Below are 15,559 nucleotides of genomic sequence, written 5' to 3'. Positions count from 1 at the left end.
AATGGCAGATATTATCGGAGCAAATCCATCTAGGAGGGCATTTAGACGGGCAGTTGACTCTATCTCCTCGCACCAATCACTCTCTAACATGGTGGAAATCGCAGGAAAATCTTTCCCAGGGAGTCCCATGGGTAATTCAGGTCTCGAAAGTCCTGACTACAGACGCAAGCCCTTCAGGGTGGGGGGCCCATCTGGGCGACCTAGTAGCCCAGGGCATTTGGTCTCCATCTCTGGTAAACAAATCCTCCAACATGAAGGAACTCCTTGCAGTAAAATTTGGCCTTCAAGAATTCTTGGGGGTCCTTCACTCTCACCATGTAAGAGTAATGTCGGACAACCGGGTGGTAGTATCTTACCGAAATCACCAGGGGGGTACCCGTTCCAAAAATCTAATGGAAGTGACCGACTCAATCCTGCAAATAGCCGAGAGCAATCTCTTATCCCTAACAAGCCTACACATAAAGGGAGTAGACAATTACAAAGCAGACTTCCTCAGCCGGTCCAGCCTAAAACAGGGGGAATGGGAACTAAATCGGTCAATATTCACCCAGATCACAGAAAGATGGGGTGTTCCCAAAATAGATCTCTTTGCGAGCCATCTAAACAAAAAAGTAGCCTCCTTTTGCTCCCTATCTCCTCTGGGGAACCCAGTAGCGGTGGACGCTTTCCTGATATCTTGGGGTCACCATCTTGTCTATGCCTTCCCTCCTCTTATTCTGATTCCAGCAGTGCTGAGGAAGATTCGGGAGGACGGGGCGCTGGTCATCCTAATTGCCCCGTTCTGGCCGAAGAGACCTTGGTTCTCATGGATGAGGAAGATGTCAATATCCGACCCTTGGGTATTACCAGACCTTCAGGATCTATTGTCGCAGGGCCCAGTCTGTCACCCTCGAGTCAAGAACTTGCACTTGACAGCTTGGCTCTTGAAAGGAAATTATTAGAGAGCAGAGGGTTCTCTCCGGGGCTAATCTCAACCCTGTTACAAAGTAGGAAGCCGGTTACAACAAAACAATACGGCAAGGTATGGAAAAAATTTCTGTCTTCTTCAGGTGTAAGAATAGGGAAAGAAATTCCCCTTACTTCCATACTAGAATTCCTACAAAATGGGTTGGAGATGGGGTTGGCCACTAGTACCCTAAAAGTTCATGTGGCAGCTTTGGGAGCCCTATTCAATTTTGACTTGGCTTCAAACAGATGGGTCTCTAGATTTATCAGGGCAGCAGGAAGATCGAGGCCTCTTCCAGTAAAAGTTGTTCCTCAATGGGACTTAAACTTGGTCCTTAAAGCCCTGTCTAGTACTCCATTTGAACCATTACGCGAAGCTTCACTGAAAAATTTATCTCTAAAAACTGCTCTGTTAGTCGCCCTCACTTCTGCCCGTAGGGTTAGCGACTTACAGGCTCTCTCAGCTAATCCTCCCTACACACAATTTCTAGAGGATAGAGTCATTTTAAAAATAGACCCAGCATATCTACCGAAAGTGGCTTCAAAATTTCACAGGTCCCAAGAGATATCTCTCCCCTCCTTCTGTCCCAACCCTAAAAATAAGGAGGAACAAACCTTACATACACTAGATGTAAAAAGGTGTCTCTTACATTACATAGAAGCCACTAGAGAGAGTAGGGAGGATCCCTCTCTGTTTGTGTGTTTCCAGGGTCCCCGGAAGGGGAAAAAAGCATCCAAAGCCACCATAGCAAGATGGATCACGGACGCCATCAGTCTCTCATACTCGGCAAGTGGGATGTCCGTTCCAGGGGAGGTTAAGGCTCACTCAACAAGGGCAGTGGCAACTTCCTGGGCGGAGAAAGCCGGAGCTTCTATAGACCAGATATGTAGAGCTGCTACCTGGTCTTCACCATCCACATTCTATAGGCACTATAGATTGGACCTAATCTCCTCTTCAGACCTTACTTTCGGTAAAAGGGTTCTGGAGGCGGTGGTCCCTCCCTGAATGTACTATCTATGCAATTCTCTCCGTGGTGCCGTCATGGGCGATCAGAGAAAAATATAGTTCTTACCGATAACGGTATTTCTCTGAGCCCATGACGGCACCCGTACATTCCCTCCCTTCACTTATGGGTGCGCACATCAAATTAGTGCCATAGTCTATTTATAGTCTTTAAACACGCGGTATCTCGTTATGATAAACAGTTAAAATTTACAAATGTTTTAGTAGTCTCCCATCGTTCTCTATGTAAAACAACTGATGCAGGAGAGTGGTACCGCCTTTTTATCCGTAGGTTTCCTGTCCTTGGTGGGCGGATCCCCTCTCTCCGTGGTGCCGTCATGGGCTCAGAGAAATACCGTTATCGGTAAGAACTATATTTTTCCCTGCCTTCTCTTTTGGCCTTTCTTCAGGCAGGACTGGATTCGGGCCTGGCCCTTAGCTCCCTGAAAGGTCAGGTCTCTGCGCTTTCCATCCTCTTTCAGAAGACCTTGGCCTCCCGGCCACAGGTTAAGACCTTCTTTCAAGGGGTAGCCCACGCCGTCCCGCCATACAGGGCCCCTGTGGAGGCATGGGACTTAAACCTGGTACTGGACGTTCTGAGGGTTTCTCCCTTTGAACCTCTTAGGGAGATTCCTCTATCAGTTTTATCATGGAAGGTAGCCTTTCTTGTGGCCATCACGTCCATTCGCCGCGTTTCCGAGCTGGCGGCCCTGTCTTGCCGTCCTCCGTTTTTGGTCATTCACCAGGACAAGGTGGTCTTCCGGCCCCCACCTTCCTTTCTTCCTAAGGTGGTTTCCACCTTCCACCTCAACGAGGACATCGTCCTACCTTCCTTTTGCCCAGCTCCGACTCATCCTCTGGAGCGATCGTTGAACAAGCTGGACCTTGTCAGGGCAGTGAGGATCTATCTGGACAGAACGTCCGCTTTCCGGAAGACGGATTCCTTTTTCGTCATTCCTGATGGCACGCGCAGAGGCCAACCGGCTTCTAAAGCGACTATTGCTCGCTGGATCAGAATGGCAATTTTGGAGGCTTACCGGGTCAAGAACAGAGTGCCCCCTCCTGGGATTAAGGCTCACTCTATCCGGGCAGTCGGCGCCTCCTGGGCGGTGCACCACAGGGCATCCGCCCTACAGCTTTGCAAAGCGGCAACTTGGTCTTCCATCCACACGTTCGCCAAATTTTACAAGGTCCATACCTACGCATCGGCGGACGCCGGCCTAGGCAGAAGGATCCTGCAGGCGGCAGTGGTGAGTCCTCTGACCTGATGGAAGTCTGTTTTCCCACCCGTGGGACTGCTTTGGGACGTCCCATGGTTCCTGTGTCCCCAATGAGAGGCGATAAAGAAAACAGGATTTTTTGGTTGCTTATCGTAAAATCTGTTTCTTGAAGCCTCCATTGGGGGACACAGCTCCCTCCCAATGTTTCTGTTATCTGTTTTATGACTGTTCTCACGTTTACAGTTCTCAAGTTTGTGGTTATGGTTTTTCAACCTTGTTCTTTTCTCCTACTGCTTTCTCACTAACTGAAGTGTATAATGCCAGTCGGTGGGGTGTATACTGCAGAGGAGGAGCTAACTTTTTTTATTTGCATAAGTGTCAGCCTCCTAGTGGCAGCAGCATACACCCATGGTTCCTGTGTCCCCCAATGGAGGCTTCAAGAAACAGATTTTACGGTAAGCAACCAAAAAATCCTGTTTTTTTCATGTCTCCTGCAGACTCAGATTGACGAGTTCGAGCACAAGCTGAATGTTTGCCACAACAAAGGTTTGGAGAACATGGACGCCCCTGGAGAAACCATCCAGAACGGAGATGCTCCGCCGTTATCTGTGAAGAAGAATCCACCTGGTAAGTGCCGAGCGACGGCATCGTCATCATTCAGATTAATGTCTGACAACCCGTGGTCACGGTGACGCTAGATCCACAGGAGGCATTTGACACCCTTTGTGATGGGGTAGGTCCATGCTGACGGCTGAGGTCACGTTTCCTTTCCAGGTAAGAGACGTCCTCTTAAGTCTGTGAACAACAAAGCCTCAAAAGTTACTGAAGAAAGTGACTTCCAGACTCCAAAAACTCGACCCCCTAGAAAAAATGTCAGGAAGGTGACGGTGAAGTTCTCCAGTGATGAAGAGTCGGACGGTGAGTAGTTCTAGGGTTATGTTGGCCCCAGGAAGGTTTACGTCTAGTTCTCTTGTAATGTATTTGATCTTCACACTTTATTTTTTTTATATTTTTTTTTTTTTTTTTTATTTTTTCCTCCTTTCCAGATTCAGAAACTGAGTTCAGTGAAGCAGAAACTCCTAAAAATACCACCCCCATCAGACGCACCTCTACCCGATCCCGGGCCCGGTGACCTGCTCTGTGGGCGCCTCCTGTGTGACCGCACTTTATGTAATACTCGGCCTTTTTTAGGTGCTTCTTGTATAATATTAAATCTTTATCTTCCTAAACTTGCTGTTGCCGTTAGTCTGATCCGTGCCCCCTGCAGAGCTCACAATGCTGCACCCTGCTGATAAATGTACTGAGGGCCATGATGGAAAGGTGCTGGGATATGTAGCTCGTCACCGCTCTGTTTATTGGGCTGTAGATGATGACCCCGTACACCACCAAAAGAGCTAATAATGGCCACTAAGGCATAACTATGGAGCAATGGAAGGTGCCGGGCCGGGTCTGGCCAACGAGGCTTGATTTTACGTCTAGACGGCCAGATGCATCACTTAAGAGATGTACTATAGAGGCTGGCAGCGACACTGATGGGGGCAGCGTTCTGGCATCACATGTGCCGCTACCTAAGCACTGTACACAGCCCCCCATCACAGCAGCGCTGGTCTTAATTTTAGCAGGTTGATATTGTCGCACTCAAATTGTTCAGGAAAAGTGATTAAAAAAAACTGCGAGTGATTATGAGGCCCGGCACATTAGATCTGACTGGCTGATTTGTTGGATGCAACATCGGACTGGAGCACCTTGGGGCCCACCAGAGAAAACCCTTCTTGGTGCCCACTATGTAGCTACATGGAAATAAATACAAGACTACCAATTGTGTGGTAAAACACGCAAATATCAGGGTTTAGTATAAGGTAGCACATGTCTTAATTATGTAGCAGGGGTTGGGGTAGCCCCCTAATGGAATATAAAGTAGCCCCCCTGATGCAATATAATGCAGCCCCCCCCCCCCCCTCCATCATTGTTCGCATTGCCTTCTCACCCACCACCCCTATCATTACCCTTTCCACCACCTCCATCATTGCACATTCCACCATCGTTCTTTCCACCACCAACATTGCCTTTCACCTCCATCACTGCTCTCTCCATCACCCCCATCATTGCCCTCTCCAATACACACCGCACCACTCCCACTCATGTACAGACACACAGCACCACTCGCCTCTCTGCACGCTCCCCCGCAGCTCATCCCAGCAGCATCTTCGTCGGCAGCAGCTTTCTCTCTGCTCTGGCATCGGGCAGGGCCCCCTTGACTCTCAGGCCCCATAGCATCGGGGTGTGCTGCTATTAGCGACCCGCAAATGGTTGGGGCCCTAGGCAGCTGCCTGCCCTGTATGCCAGCTGGTGTAAGTGATCGCGCCCACCAGAGAATCCTCCGGTTCCCCAGTGGGCCAGTCCGACCCTGGTTGGATGTGCTGGAAAACGAGCCTGATCTGTGGATGTCGCATGACACAACATGCTGCCAGCTTATTGGTGCAGCCTTCACAAATTGCCCTTCAGAGGTGTGTAGTCTGGATCTCGACTTGTTAGGGAGGGGGCTTGTATAATAAATGGTTATGTATTTATCTCCCCTCCCCCATTGTTCAGTGTCTGAGCTCTGCCTGGCCTCTTCCTGGACAGTGGGGTGCTGGCAGGGAGCTCTGCCTGGCCTCTTCTATCCTCCACTTATTACATCACGTGCTTTCCTCCCTGCCTACAGCCTGTTTTTCTCTTCCCTCCCTGCGATGCTTTGCCCCCTCTCTGCTTTGGAGATTGCTCAGCTAGATAAAGGATTTGTGCCCTGCAGCAGCAAACTAAGAAATTTTGGAATGAAAACTTAATATAGAAAGTTGCGAATTTTCATTTAGGAAACAAACCCTTCTGTACAGATGTCCGTGGCCGCAGGTAACGTGGCTTATGTTTGTACTATAAGAGCAGCCGCTGAGTCCTGCAGCAGCGATGTGTGAGAAGTGAACACTGGGGGGGAAATATGTGCCACTTCTGCTCTTCTAATGTGTGTATAATACCGGCTTTGTTTTCAGGCGTGCCCCATCGCTGGAGCCTTTCCATCACTAATCGCTGGGCTGGCACATAGTCTGATGGTTTCTTGGCTGCCCATCAATGCGTGGCTGCCATCAATCACTGAGCTGCCTGGCTACCAGAAGATGCAAAGTCCTAAGAAGTTTTAGACTTAGCCGGTTATATAGTTTGTGGGGTTGCGATCGGCAGCCGGACGGATCAACCACTTGTGTTTTTGCAGCTGCTATCCGCAGTTGTCGTTGTTCACCTGGCGCGTCGGGTTCAGTCGCAGCTTTGGCTTCTGGGACTGTACGTCTCTGAGAAGCAGGATATCTTGGTAAATTGCGTAAAGACAACTGTTCCCTTTCTCTTTTTTTTTTTTTTTTTTCTTCTTCTTTTGTAGGTGCAACATCCTCCATAATGATTGTAAAGCCTTCTGATAACTGTAGCGCTTGTGAACCACTCGGCCACTAGAGGGCGCAGTGATGGTAAAATAAAGGAAACTGGCAGATGGTGGGCTTCCTCTGCTGATCGCAGCGTGCCCCCCGAATACGAACAACGTGGGCTCATCTGCAGTCAGGAAACGAGCGCATTTCATGCTGGTTTTGATCTTGAAGCTGAACTTTGTTAGAGACAAGTGGGTCATCAGGGATAAGAGGGGTGTTTATACAGCTTGGACCCCTGACGTGCAATGTCCTGTACAGACCTTGGGCAGCCATGACTTGCATGTTTCTTGCTAAAGGTGTCAGTGCAAAATCTGTATTTACTGCCAGCAAGAGCATTAATATCTGTGTTCCCCCTGGGCTCTGGTAGTCTCTGATGGTCGCCCCTTACATAAGATTAAGGCCCTGATTTGTCAGTGATATTTTTTTACACCGTCTTGATGAAGAATGTCTCTTACTGAATCTGACTCCTCTTCCAGCTGCTGTGCATAATGAATGTCGGAGATGAGAGTAAACCGGTCCTAATTTACTTACTTTTTACTCCTATTTTAATGAATTGTCAGTTGTGCTTGGTGACCCCCTTGGTTCTTTATCCAGACGCCTCATGTGCAGAATGTCTGCTGCCCCCCTGCCGTGCAGTCCACCATCACTGATCGAAGCGCGTTCCTGTAATAAAGGCCACCAGGGTAACAAGTCCATCGATTACGTTTCTTCCCTCCTGAAATTTCCCCTATCTCTTGTGAGTGAGGGGAAGGACCCCGTAACGTTACAGAGCGGGGGGCCAAGTGCGGAGGAGCAGAGGGCAGACAAGTCACCACCACTCTGCTGACCCCATAACTGCAGAGTCCAGACCTCCACTGGTATTACATCAGCACAAACACTGCGCCCCCGCCGGGAGCTTCATGGCCGAGCAGCCGTACATCACCAAGCACAATGCCGAGCGTCGGATGGAGTGGTGTAAAGCCGCCACCACTGGACTCTGGAGGACACGTGTTCTGTGCAGTGACGGATCACACTTCTCTGCGTCTGATGGAGGAGTCTGGGTTTGGTGATTCCAGGAGGACGTTACCCCCTGACTGCATTGTGCCCCCCCATACAGATGGTGAAGGGGATGATGCTATGTGCTGTTATCAGAGATCGGCCTCGGACCTTTAGAGCCAGTGAAGAGAAATCTTAAAGCTTCAGCACAAAACATTGAGGACAATGGTAGCTTCAGCTCTGTGGGAACCGTTTGAGGAAGACCTTTACATTGTCATCTGTTGTGACACTACAACTCTCAGCATGCCCTGTATTTTAAGTGGTATTCCAAGGCATTGAGGGCATATTTTAAAAGACCTTTCTGTCTGGATGGTGGGGGTTTAAGTCTCCAAAAGAAGGCTTCCAATCATCCCTTCTGTGCCAGTTTGTTGGAATCCAAAATTTGGTGCAAAACTTACAAAAAAAAAGTGACGTTTTGCTTCAGGATTTCTCCAGAAAATAAGCGGCTTTGCTAAACACAGGTGATTCAGAGATGATGTGCCAGCGCTTTGTGTGGTCACTGATGAAATTGGAAAGTTGGGGTCTCGCTCACTGTAGGTGATGTACTGGGGGCTTCTTTGCTTTCACGTCAGTTTTTTTTTTTTTTTGGTTTTTTCAAATGATTTTAATTTGTGCCCAATTTTAAAGTCTGGGAGTTTTTTTTTTTTTTTGGTTGGTACACCGCAAGTTTTATTGGTCATTTTAACTCTTTGGGGCTTCTTGCTTTAAAAAGGTGCAAAGAAGGTAAAACAGCATTGTTATTTTGGTGCAGAATTCATGAACTCGCTTGTGGAATCTTGAAGAATTGGGTAAAAACTCCAATGTTGAATTGAGCCCTCGGAGCATCAGACATGGCCGTTTCTACATGTAACGGAACTGATTTTCACTTGCTGAATCTCCTGAAATAATTCTGCCGTGTGTGAATACGTCTCTGCTTTATCGTCACATTCATCACTGCGGCTCCGCTTGAGATCTGTGCTGCCTTTCCCCCTCATTCACCGCAGACCCACCAGGCTCTGTCACCTCTCGAGTGAGCGAGCAGCTGGAATCGGGCAGAGTCCTTGCCAGGGGCAATGTCATAAGAGGATGCACCGCTCTCTGCCCCACACAGGACCGGCTGGACCAGACCTGACCCTTCACCCTGCTGGGCGAGTTCAGTGATGGCTGGGACTGGAGCTGTAAGATTTCATGATCGCCAGTAGTGAGGAGCGAGTGCAAGAACCGCACCCGATAAACATCATGTATCTGTTTTATAACCTAGTGGAGAGACCACCTCTGTCCTTGTGACTCGGTTTTCCAGCATTTTCCCACTGATTGATCAGATTGAAATTTGGGAAATCGGGGACCAGACGTTGCCTTGATCTTTATCGTCCTCGAACAATTTTTGCAGTGTTGCAAGAAAGTTGAAGCATCCCACTGCGGTGAAGGAGTGGGCTAGGTCTGTACAGTGTTTCTATAAGTTGTACGTGTAGCATCCACAGGATTAATGCCAGGACCTAAGGCATCATGTCTTCCTAAAGTGCTTTCTGGTGCCATCTTTTCTGGGGTTGTGACGTGCACCCGGCTGTCCACAAGATGCAAAATGTTTCGACTTCTTCCATGATTCAATTTTGATCATGTGCTCATTGTAGGCACTTTAACCAGTGTACAGGGGTCATCGACTACACAGTAGCAATGCTCTATGGCTTCAGGCACTTTGCTATCATAGCTGGACCCTAAGTGCTCAACACTTTTCTGTCGTAGCTTTAATTTTTGGTGCCTATAAAACGATCATTGTTTAGTCAGTTGCTGTTCTTTGGATCAGTTTTGGTAGGTTAGTAATCACTGTACAGCCGGAGACCTGCCGTGTGGCGGGCGGGCGCCCCTGAAGACCTGCTGTGTGGCTGGCAGGCGCCCCTGAAGACCTGCCGTGTGGCGTGCGGGCGCCCCTGAAGACCTGCCGTGTGGCGGGCGGGCGCCCCTGAAGACCTGCTGTGTGGCTGGCAGGCGCCCCTGAAGACCTGCCATGTGGCGTGCGGGCGCCCCTGAAGACCTGCCGTGTGGCGGGCGGGCGCCCCTGAAGACCTGCCGTGTGGCTGGCGGATGCCCCTGAAGAACTGGCGGGTGCCTTTGAAAACTTGCCGTGTGACGGGCGCCCCTGAAGACCTGCCGTGTGGCTGGCGGATGCTCCTGAAGACCTGGCGGGTGCCTCTGAAAACTTGCCGTGTGGTGGGTGGGCGCGGGGCGCCCCTCGAAGACTTGCCATATGGCAGGCAGGCGCCCTCTGGAGACCTGCCGTGTGCCAGTAGTGTGCCCCTGAAGACCTGCCGGCAGTGCCACACTAAATCAAGCAGTTTAAGCATTTGCACCTCTGTTCCAGTTACGATGCGGCTCTGCAAGTGCCAAAGCCCCGATCTCTGGATCGTGGGGGAATCTGTCAGGTTTTGTGTATTTTGACTGCAGCGATGGCAATGTGATGCTGTTTCTACCACATAGATATATGGAAAGCTGTAGACATTAAATATTTGTGTAATGAAAAGTCTTGCTACTTAACAAGCCAAAGCCCAGAAAGGCAGTGCAGGGTATTAACATGTGAGACTCAGCCGTATTTCTCACATGTGTGATCCTTATACACTGGCTCGCCATCATGTGTAGATTAACAGCTATTGCTTTAGGTCTTATGAGGTGACTGAATCTAATTAGATCCTAAACAAAGATATTTGCTTTAAGAGACTCCTCAGAAAACTCCATGTGTATGTACCCTTAGGATATGTTCACGATGCATTTTTCCACCATTTTATTCTGTGTTTTCTATTAAAAAAAAAAAGCACTGACCTAATAAGGGAAATGATTCTTTACTAATATCTTCCTGCTTTTGAGGTTTTTTTTTTTTTTAATGCTTCAAATGCCAAGCTGCTAAATGAAGTAACCGGTCCACGCTTCAGGCTTCTCTTAGGAAGTCGGTCAATACTTTTTGATGAAGGTCAAGAGGAAGGCTAAAAAGACTCAAAAACTTTGCATGTTTTGTGTTTCTGCTGCAAAAATAATCTTCATTGGTTACGGTATTTTCTGGACATTATTAATCCATCCACTAACAGTCGCTGAAGAAAAAAAAAAAAAAAAACCCTCTAACATTGACATGAAAAAATGCTGACTGCTCTGGGAACTACCAAAAAAAAAAAAATGCTAAAGAAAACTCATCTGCTGAAAAACAGCCGTAAGCCACGGAGTGTTAACATATCTTGGAGCTTCCTTTTCACACAAGGTTTTCACATACACAGTAGTGCGCAGGATTTATATTAGTACACGGCTATCATTTATTCGCCATCCATCCGCGCACTGAAGAGGAAGCTCCTTCCTGGCAGCGCAGTCGTCGCTGCTGCAACAGAAAGTTATTGAGCTGCGGTGAAATGTCGTAAAGCAACAAGGCATAAAAGCATCGAGGAACAGATCAGATGAACATTAAATATTCATCATTAGCAAGGTTAAAAGAGCAGCTGTGGAATTGTCCTTCCTGATTAACCCTGTAGTGCCGTCCATGAGACCCTCACTGCTCCGAGTAGAAAATGAGACTATTACTTAAGACTAATGCAAATAAACTGCACGTTTTTGGTAGAGTCGGAGTCAATATAAAAGACTGACTCCTAAAATATGTAATAAATTGGGTTCCGTGCAGGATGTGCTGTAAATGTTTTCATAATAATGTGGGAAAGTTATGAAATGTCCTATAAATGTCTGTTCTGTTCCTGATCTCAGGATCTCGGCTTTTGGTTAAGATTAATCTGTTGCTGCACTTGCTCAGTAGGGACCAATGCTGTGGAGTCGGAGTGGAGATGAATTTGTGCTGCACTTTATGCACATGCTCAGTTGTGAGGCAGGGCTGTGAAGGTGAATCTGTGCTGCACTTTATGCACATGCTCAGTAGTGACCGCTGCTGTGGAGTCGGAAGTCAGGGAAAAGTCGGAGTCGGTGGTTTGGCTTACCGACTCCACAGCCCTGACTATAACCACTATATTTAGTATTTTAGGTCAGTGGCAGTTGGGGTCCTAAGACCCCAGGAATTACCTAAATTATGATGCATCTGCAGTCAGCTTATTTTCGATTGTGAGAAGAGAAGGGTGCGGAGTAATACACTGATCTGTTCACAGATAAGAGTCACAGGACTCAGATCATCACTGATTTAAACTATTAAACCGTGGCTATATGCCAAATTTTGAAAAGTTTACTTTTTAATTTAGTTTGAATAAATAACTTGTATTAGGAGGTTAGGGTGGGGAAGAAGATAGAAGGGGGTCTTTCGGTATTCAGTGACTGAGCCAATGAAGGTGCCAACCGCAGCTGTAGAAAGTCTCTAGGGTGGAAGAATTTGTGTGGTTATCCTCAAAGACTTTACGTTTAATGCAATGTTCCTACTATGTGGATGGAGCAGCGCTTTAGGCACAGTGTATTTTTGTTGCGTCCAAAGTGCTGCCGTCTATTGAACGCATGTAAATCCGCGTGTGATCACTGAAACGTGTGGATTTACCACGTTCAATACATTCTATTCATCTACTACTCTGTAACATTTGGCCGCTGTGGTTTTGACGCCGTATAAATACGCAGTGTCAAAACCACAGCAATTCCTGAACGTAGGAACATACCTTTGAGGTGTCTTCTATGAAGTTGGCTCCCAATTGTGTAGGTCCTTTACAGCAGGGGTCCCCAACTCCAGTCCTCAAGGCCCACCAACAGGTCATGTTTTCAGGATTTCCTTTGCATTGCACAGGTGATGCAATTATTACCTGGGCAAGACTAAGGAAATCCTGAAAACATGACATGTTGGTGGGCCTTGAGGACTGGAGTTGGGGACCCCTGCTTTACAGGATTACAAACGTTTTCAATCCTGTGAGTGTACTCGCTGAATCTTGGAAAATCAAAGGCTTCTTCCAATTCTTCCCTTTGAAAGAAATTTGAAGGCACACGTGGTCCCTGAGACATTATTGAGGTATGTCTGAAGGAGGATCGGGAGCATGAATTTGATCGAATTCTAGGATCCTGGTGGGTCAGGCGCCGTTTCCAGCATCTCGTCAAGTGAAAGGGTTATGGTCGGGAAGATAACTACTGGGTTAATTCGGTGGATCTTTATGGGGATCCCTTAATAAGAGAGTTCCATCATTGTCATCAGAAGATGAGGCTGTCTGAGGGTCCGGTGGCCCCTCATAGAAGGGGGGGAAGGTACTATCATGGCTCGACTGCAGGGCTCCATCCGGTGACCTCTGGCTGATGGTCGGTTTCCCTTTTGGACCACAGCCTGTGTTGTCTCTGTCCAACTGCTGATAATACTCTTGTTTCCTTGCTTTGCTTCTATGCAAATGTTTTCACTTATTCATTTGGTTTGTGCAATAACATCTTTGGGAGGGATTATTTATACTCACCATGAACTTGCAATCTTTTGCAAGTAATAATTCAAGACCGATGGTGTTTGGAGATCCAGCTTCTCCGCTATGGATTATCCTGCCAGGTTAATCTCTGATCCTTTTCCTGCGGTTTGTTTGTGAGTCTTCCTCCCCAGTACCCTTTCCTTTCTTTGGCGTTTGAGGTCTGGAAGGTTTTTTTTTTTACATATTCCGTGTGTTGTGTGGTTCTTATTTTCTTCCGTCTTTCCTGTGTGACTGTCTGAACATGCCCTTAGCCCTGCCTCTGCGCTATGTTCCGTTGTGGTTGTTTTGGGTAACACATTGTGAGTAGTTTAGGGTGCAGTTAAGGACACTTATGGTCAGACTACATTGAATGGAGGCACCATTGCGTAATCTTAGGCTATGTTTCCACGTGCCGGATTACATCAGGATTTGCTGCGGATCGGATGCTGCGTAGAGCCGCAGCATCCAATCTGCAGCGTCCAGATGTTATAGCATAGTGGAGGGGATTTTATGAAATACCGTCTCCACTATGAGCGCACGGCCGCATCCGGCGGCCCTGCGTATCTGGACATACGGTGCGTCGTTATAAAACTGCAGCATGTCTATTTATCTTGCAGAGACGCGTCCAAAATGCTGCCATTCCATCACGTGGAAATATACCCTAAGGGTGCCAACCTCCGTGGTCAGGAAGGAACAAATCCGGGTCAGGTTAGGGATTGCCTAGTCTGAATAGGAACCTGTGTACAGGTTTACACCCCTCCTGGTTTGTACATATCTGTGTTCTGCTTATACGGTCATAACACCTGGATGCAGATTGTAAGAACGGCTGTTGGCTGAGAACCAAAACATAGGTTGAAATCACCGTAAAAGGACATATACCTTTTGTGCTATGAATAAACCATGCAAAAATCCACTGCGCGTTTACAGTAGACTGAAAAATACATCTTAAGGTATAACAAAGCGGACAACTGTCAGGCCAAAGCTGGAAAGGAATGTTGTGCAAGATGCACCCAATATTGTTCCCCCAACCTGTGAAAATCATATCAATACCACAGATGAGGAAGAGTAGATGGAAATACAGACTCCTACATCCCGTACTTTGTAATAGCTGAGCTAATCCGGCTGCTGTTTTCTCAACTTTCTCCATAAGTTTTTCTTTGCATGCACCCTTAAATGTGTATACTGAATATAAATAAATGCTATCATATACCGTTACAGCCTGATCTCATATTCATCTCAGAATCGGATGTTCCCGCTTTGCTTTCCCCTCCCCCATCTTTGAGAATGCGGGTGTCTGTTTAAATTTGCCCCCCAAAAATGTGTTGACTTTACTGAAGGAGAGACTGGACTTTGATATGAAAGGTGTGAAGATTAGTATGTATAGCATCGACATGTCACGGGGGTATTGTGCAGTGAGGGGTTAACAAGGTGAATATAAAACCTGCAGTCATAGAAGGAAGCAGGAAGGGCTATCGATGTAGGAACGGCCACTGACTCAGGAATGGCCACTGATGCAGGAAGGACCACCGATGCAGGTAGGACCACCAACACAGGAATGGCCACTGATGCAGGAAGGATCACCGACGCAGGTAGGACCACAGATGCAGGAAGGACCACCGACATAGGAAGGGCCACCGATACAGGTAGGACCACAGATGCAGGAAGGACCACCGACATAGGAAGGGCCACCGATACAGGTAGGACCACAGATGCAGGAAGGACCACCGATGCAGGTAGGACCACAGATGCAGGAAGGACCACCAACATAGGAAGGGCCACCGATACAGGTAGGACCACAGATGCAGGAAGGACCACCGACACAGGAAGGGCCACCGATACAGGTAGGACCACAGATGCAGGAAGGACCACCGACACAGGAAGGGCCACCGATGCAGGTAGGACCACAGATGCAGGAAGGGCCACCGATGCAGGTAGGACCACCGACACAGGGCGGGCCACAGATGCAGGAAGGACCACCAGCTTGCCACCGATGCAGTAAGGACCAAATGAAGATCCTACAACATGTACCCATCAACTGGACTGGCAAGTGTCGGTCTGAGCAATGATCAGCTACTATCTCATTTAAAGGGGTTTTCCAGTTTTAACTAAATAAAGCCTAAAAGGGTTGTCCTACCATAACAGCTTGTGCCCTATGTACAGTATAAGTGGTAAATTGCTGATCACTTGCAACTTTGCAATATACATTTCATTTTTTTTTTCTCAGTAGATTTCAGCAAAAAGCTCTGCAGGACCCTGGCCCGGCGGCAATGTCGGTAGTCTGTGGCCACCGGACCAAAGCCCTGCTATCGTTCTACTACGTCCCTGTACTGAGCCTGGCAGCCTCCTCCCTCCACCTGTCTGACCTTTATGTAAAGGTCATGCCCACGACGAGCTATTTTAGGACCCTGCCCTTCAAACGGTGGCATTCCTCATGGAGGCCAAGAATAGTGACTGGGTCCCTAACCGAGGTCATGTCGGAGGGTGTGAAGGACAGGAGATGCTTCAGAGCAGGGGGCAGGGCGGCTTTACAGTGAAGCGAAAAATTATCTG

General features: G+C 47.9%; 1 protein-coding gene across 4 annotated transcripts in view; it reads left to right on the top strand.

Moving 5' to 3' along the window:
• The window catches only part of NCAPD2 (non-SMC condensin I complex subunit D2), a 46,178-nt gene extending 39,485 nt beyond the window's left edge, over positions 1–6,693 (top strand). For 3 of the 4 annotated variants that reach the window (XM_069754120.1, XM_069754122.1, XM_069754121.1), the window contains 3 exons: positions 3,666–3,795; positions 3,943–4,086; positions 4,215–4,397. In XM_069754120.1, the coding sequence (XP_069610221.1) occupies positions 3,666–3,795; positions 3,943–4,086; positions 4,215–4,300 (360 nt within the window). In that variant the 3' untranslated portion in view covers positions 4,301–4,397. Of the gene's footprint in view, positions 1–3,665; positions 3,796–3,942; positions 4,087–4,214; positions 4,398–6,574 lie in introns of those variants that run through there. The other variant, XR_011318555.1, reaches the window with a different exon arrangement.
• The last annotated feature ends 8,866 nt before the right edge of the window (positions 6,694–15,559 follow it).

The sequence above is a fragment of the Ranitomeya imitator genome, chromosome 2 (assembly GCF_032444005.1).
Source record: "Ranitomeya imitator isolate aRanImi1 chromosome 2, aRanImi1.pri, whole genome shotgun sequence".
Taxonomy (NCBI): Eukaryota; Metazoa; Chordata; class Amphibia; order Anura; family Dendrobatidae; genus Ranitomeya; species Ranitomeya imitator.
The sequence above is the reverse complement of the archived record's forward strand: the minus strand, read 5'-3'. Positions and strand labels throughout refer to the sequence as shown.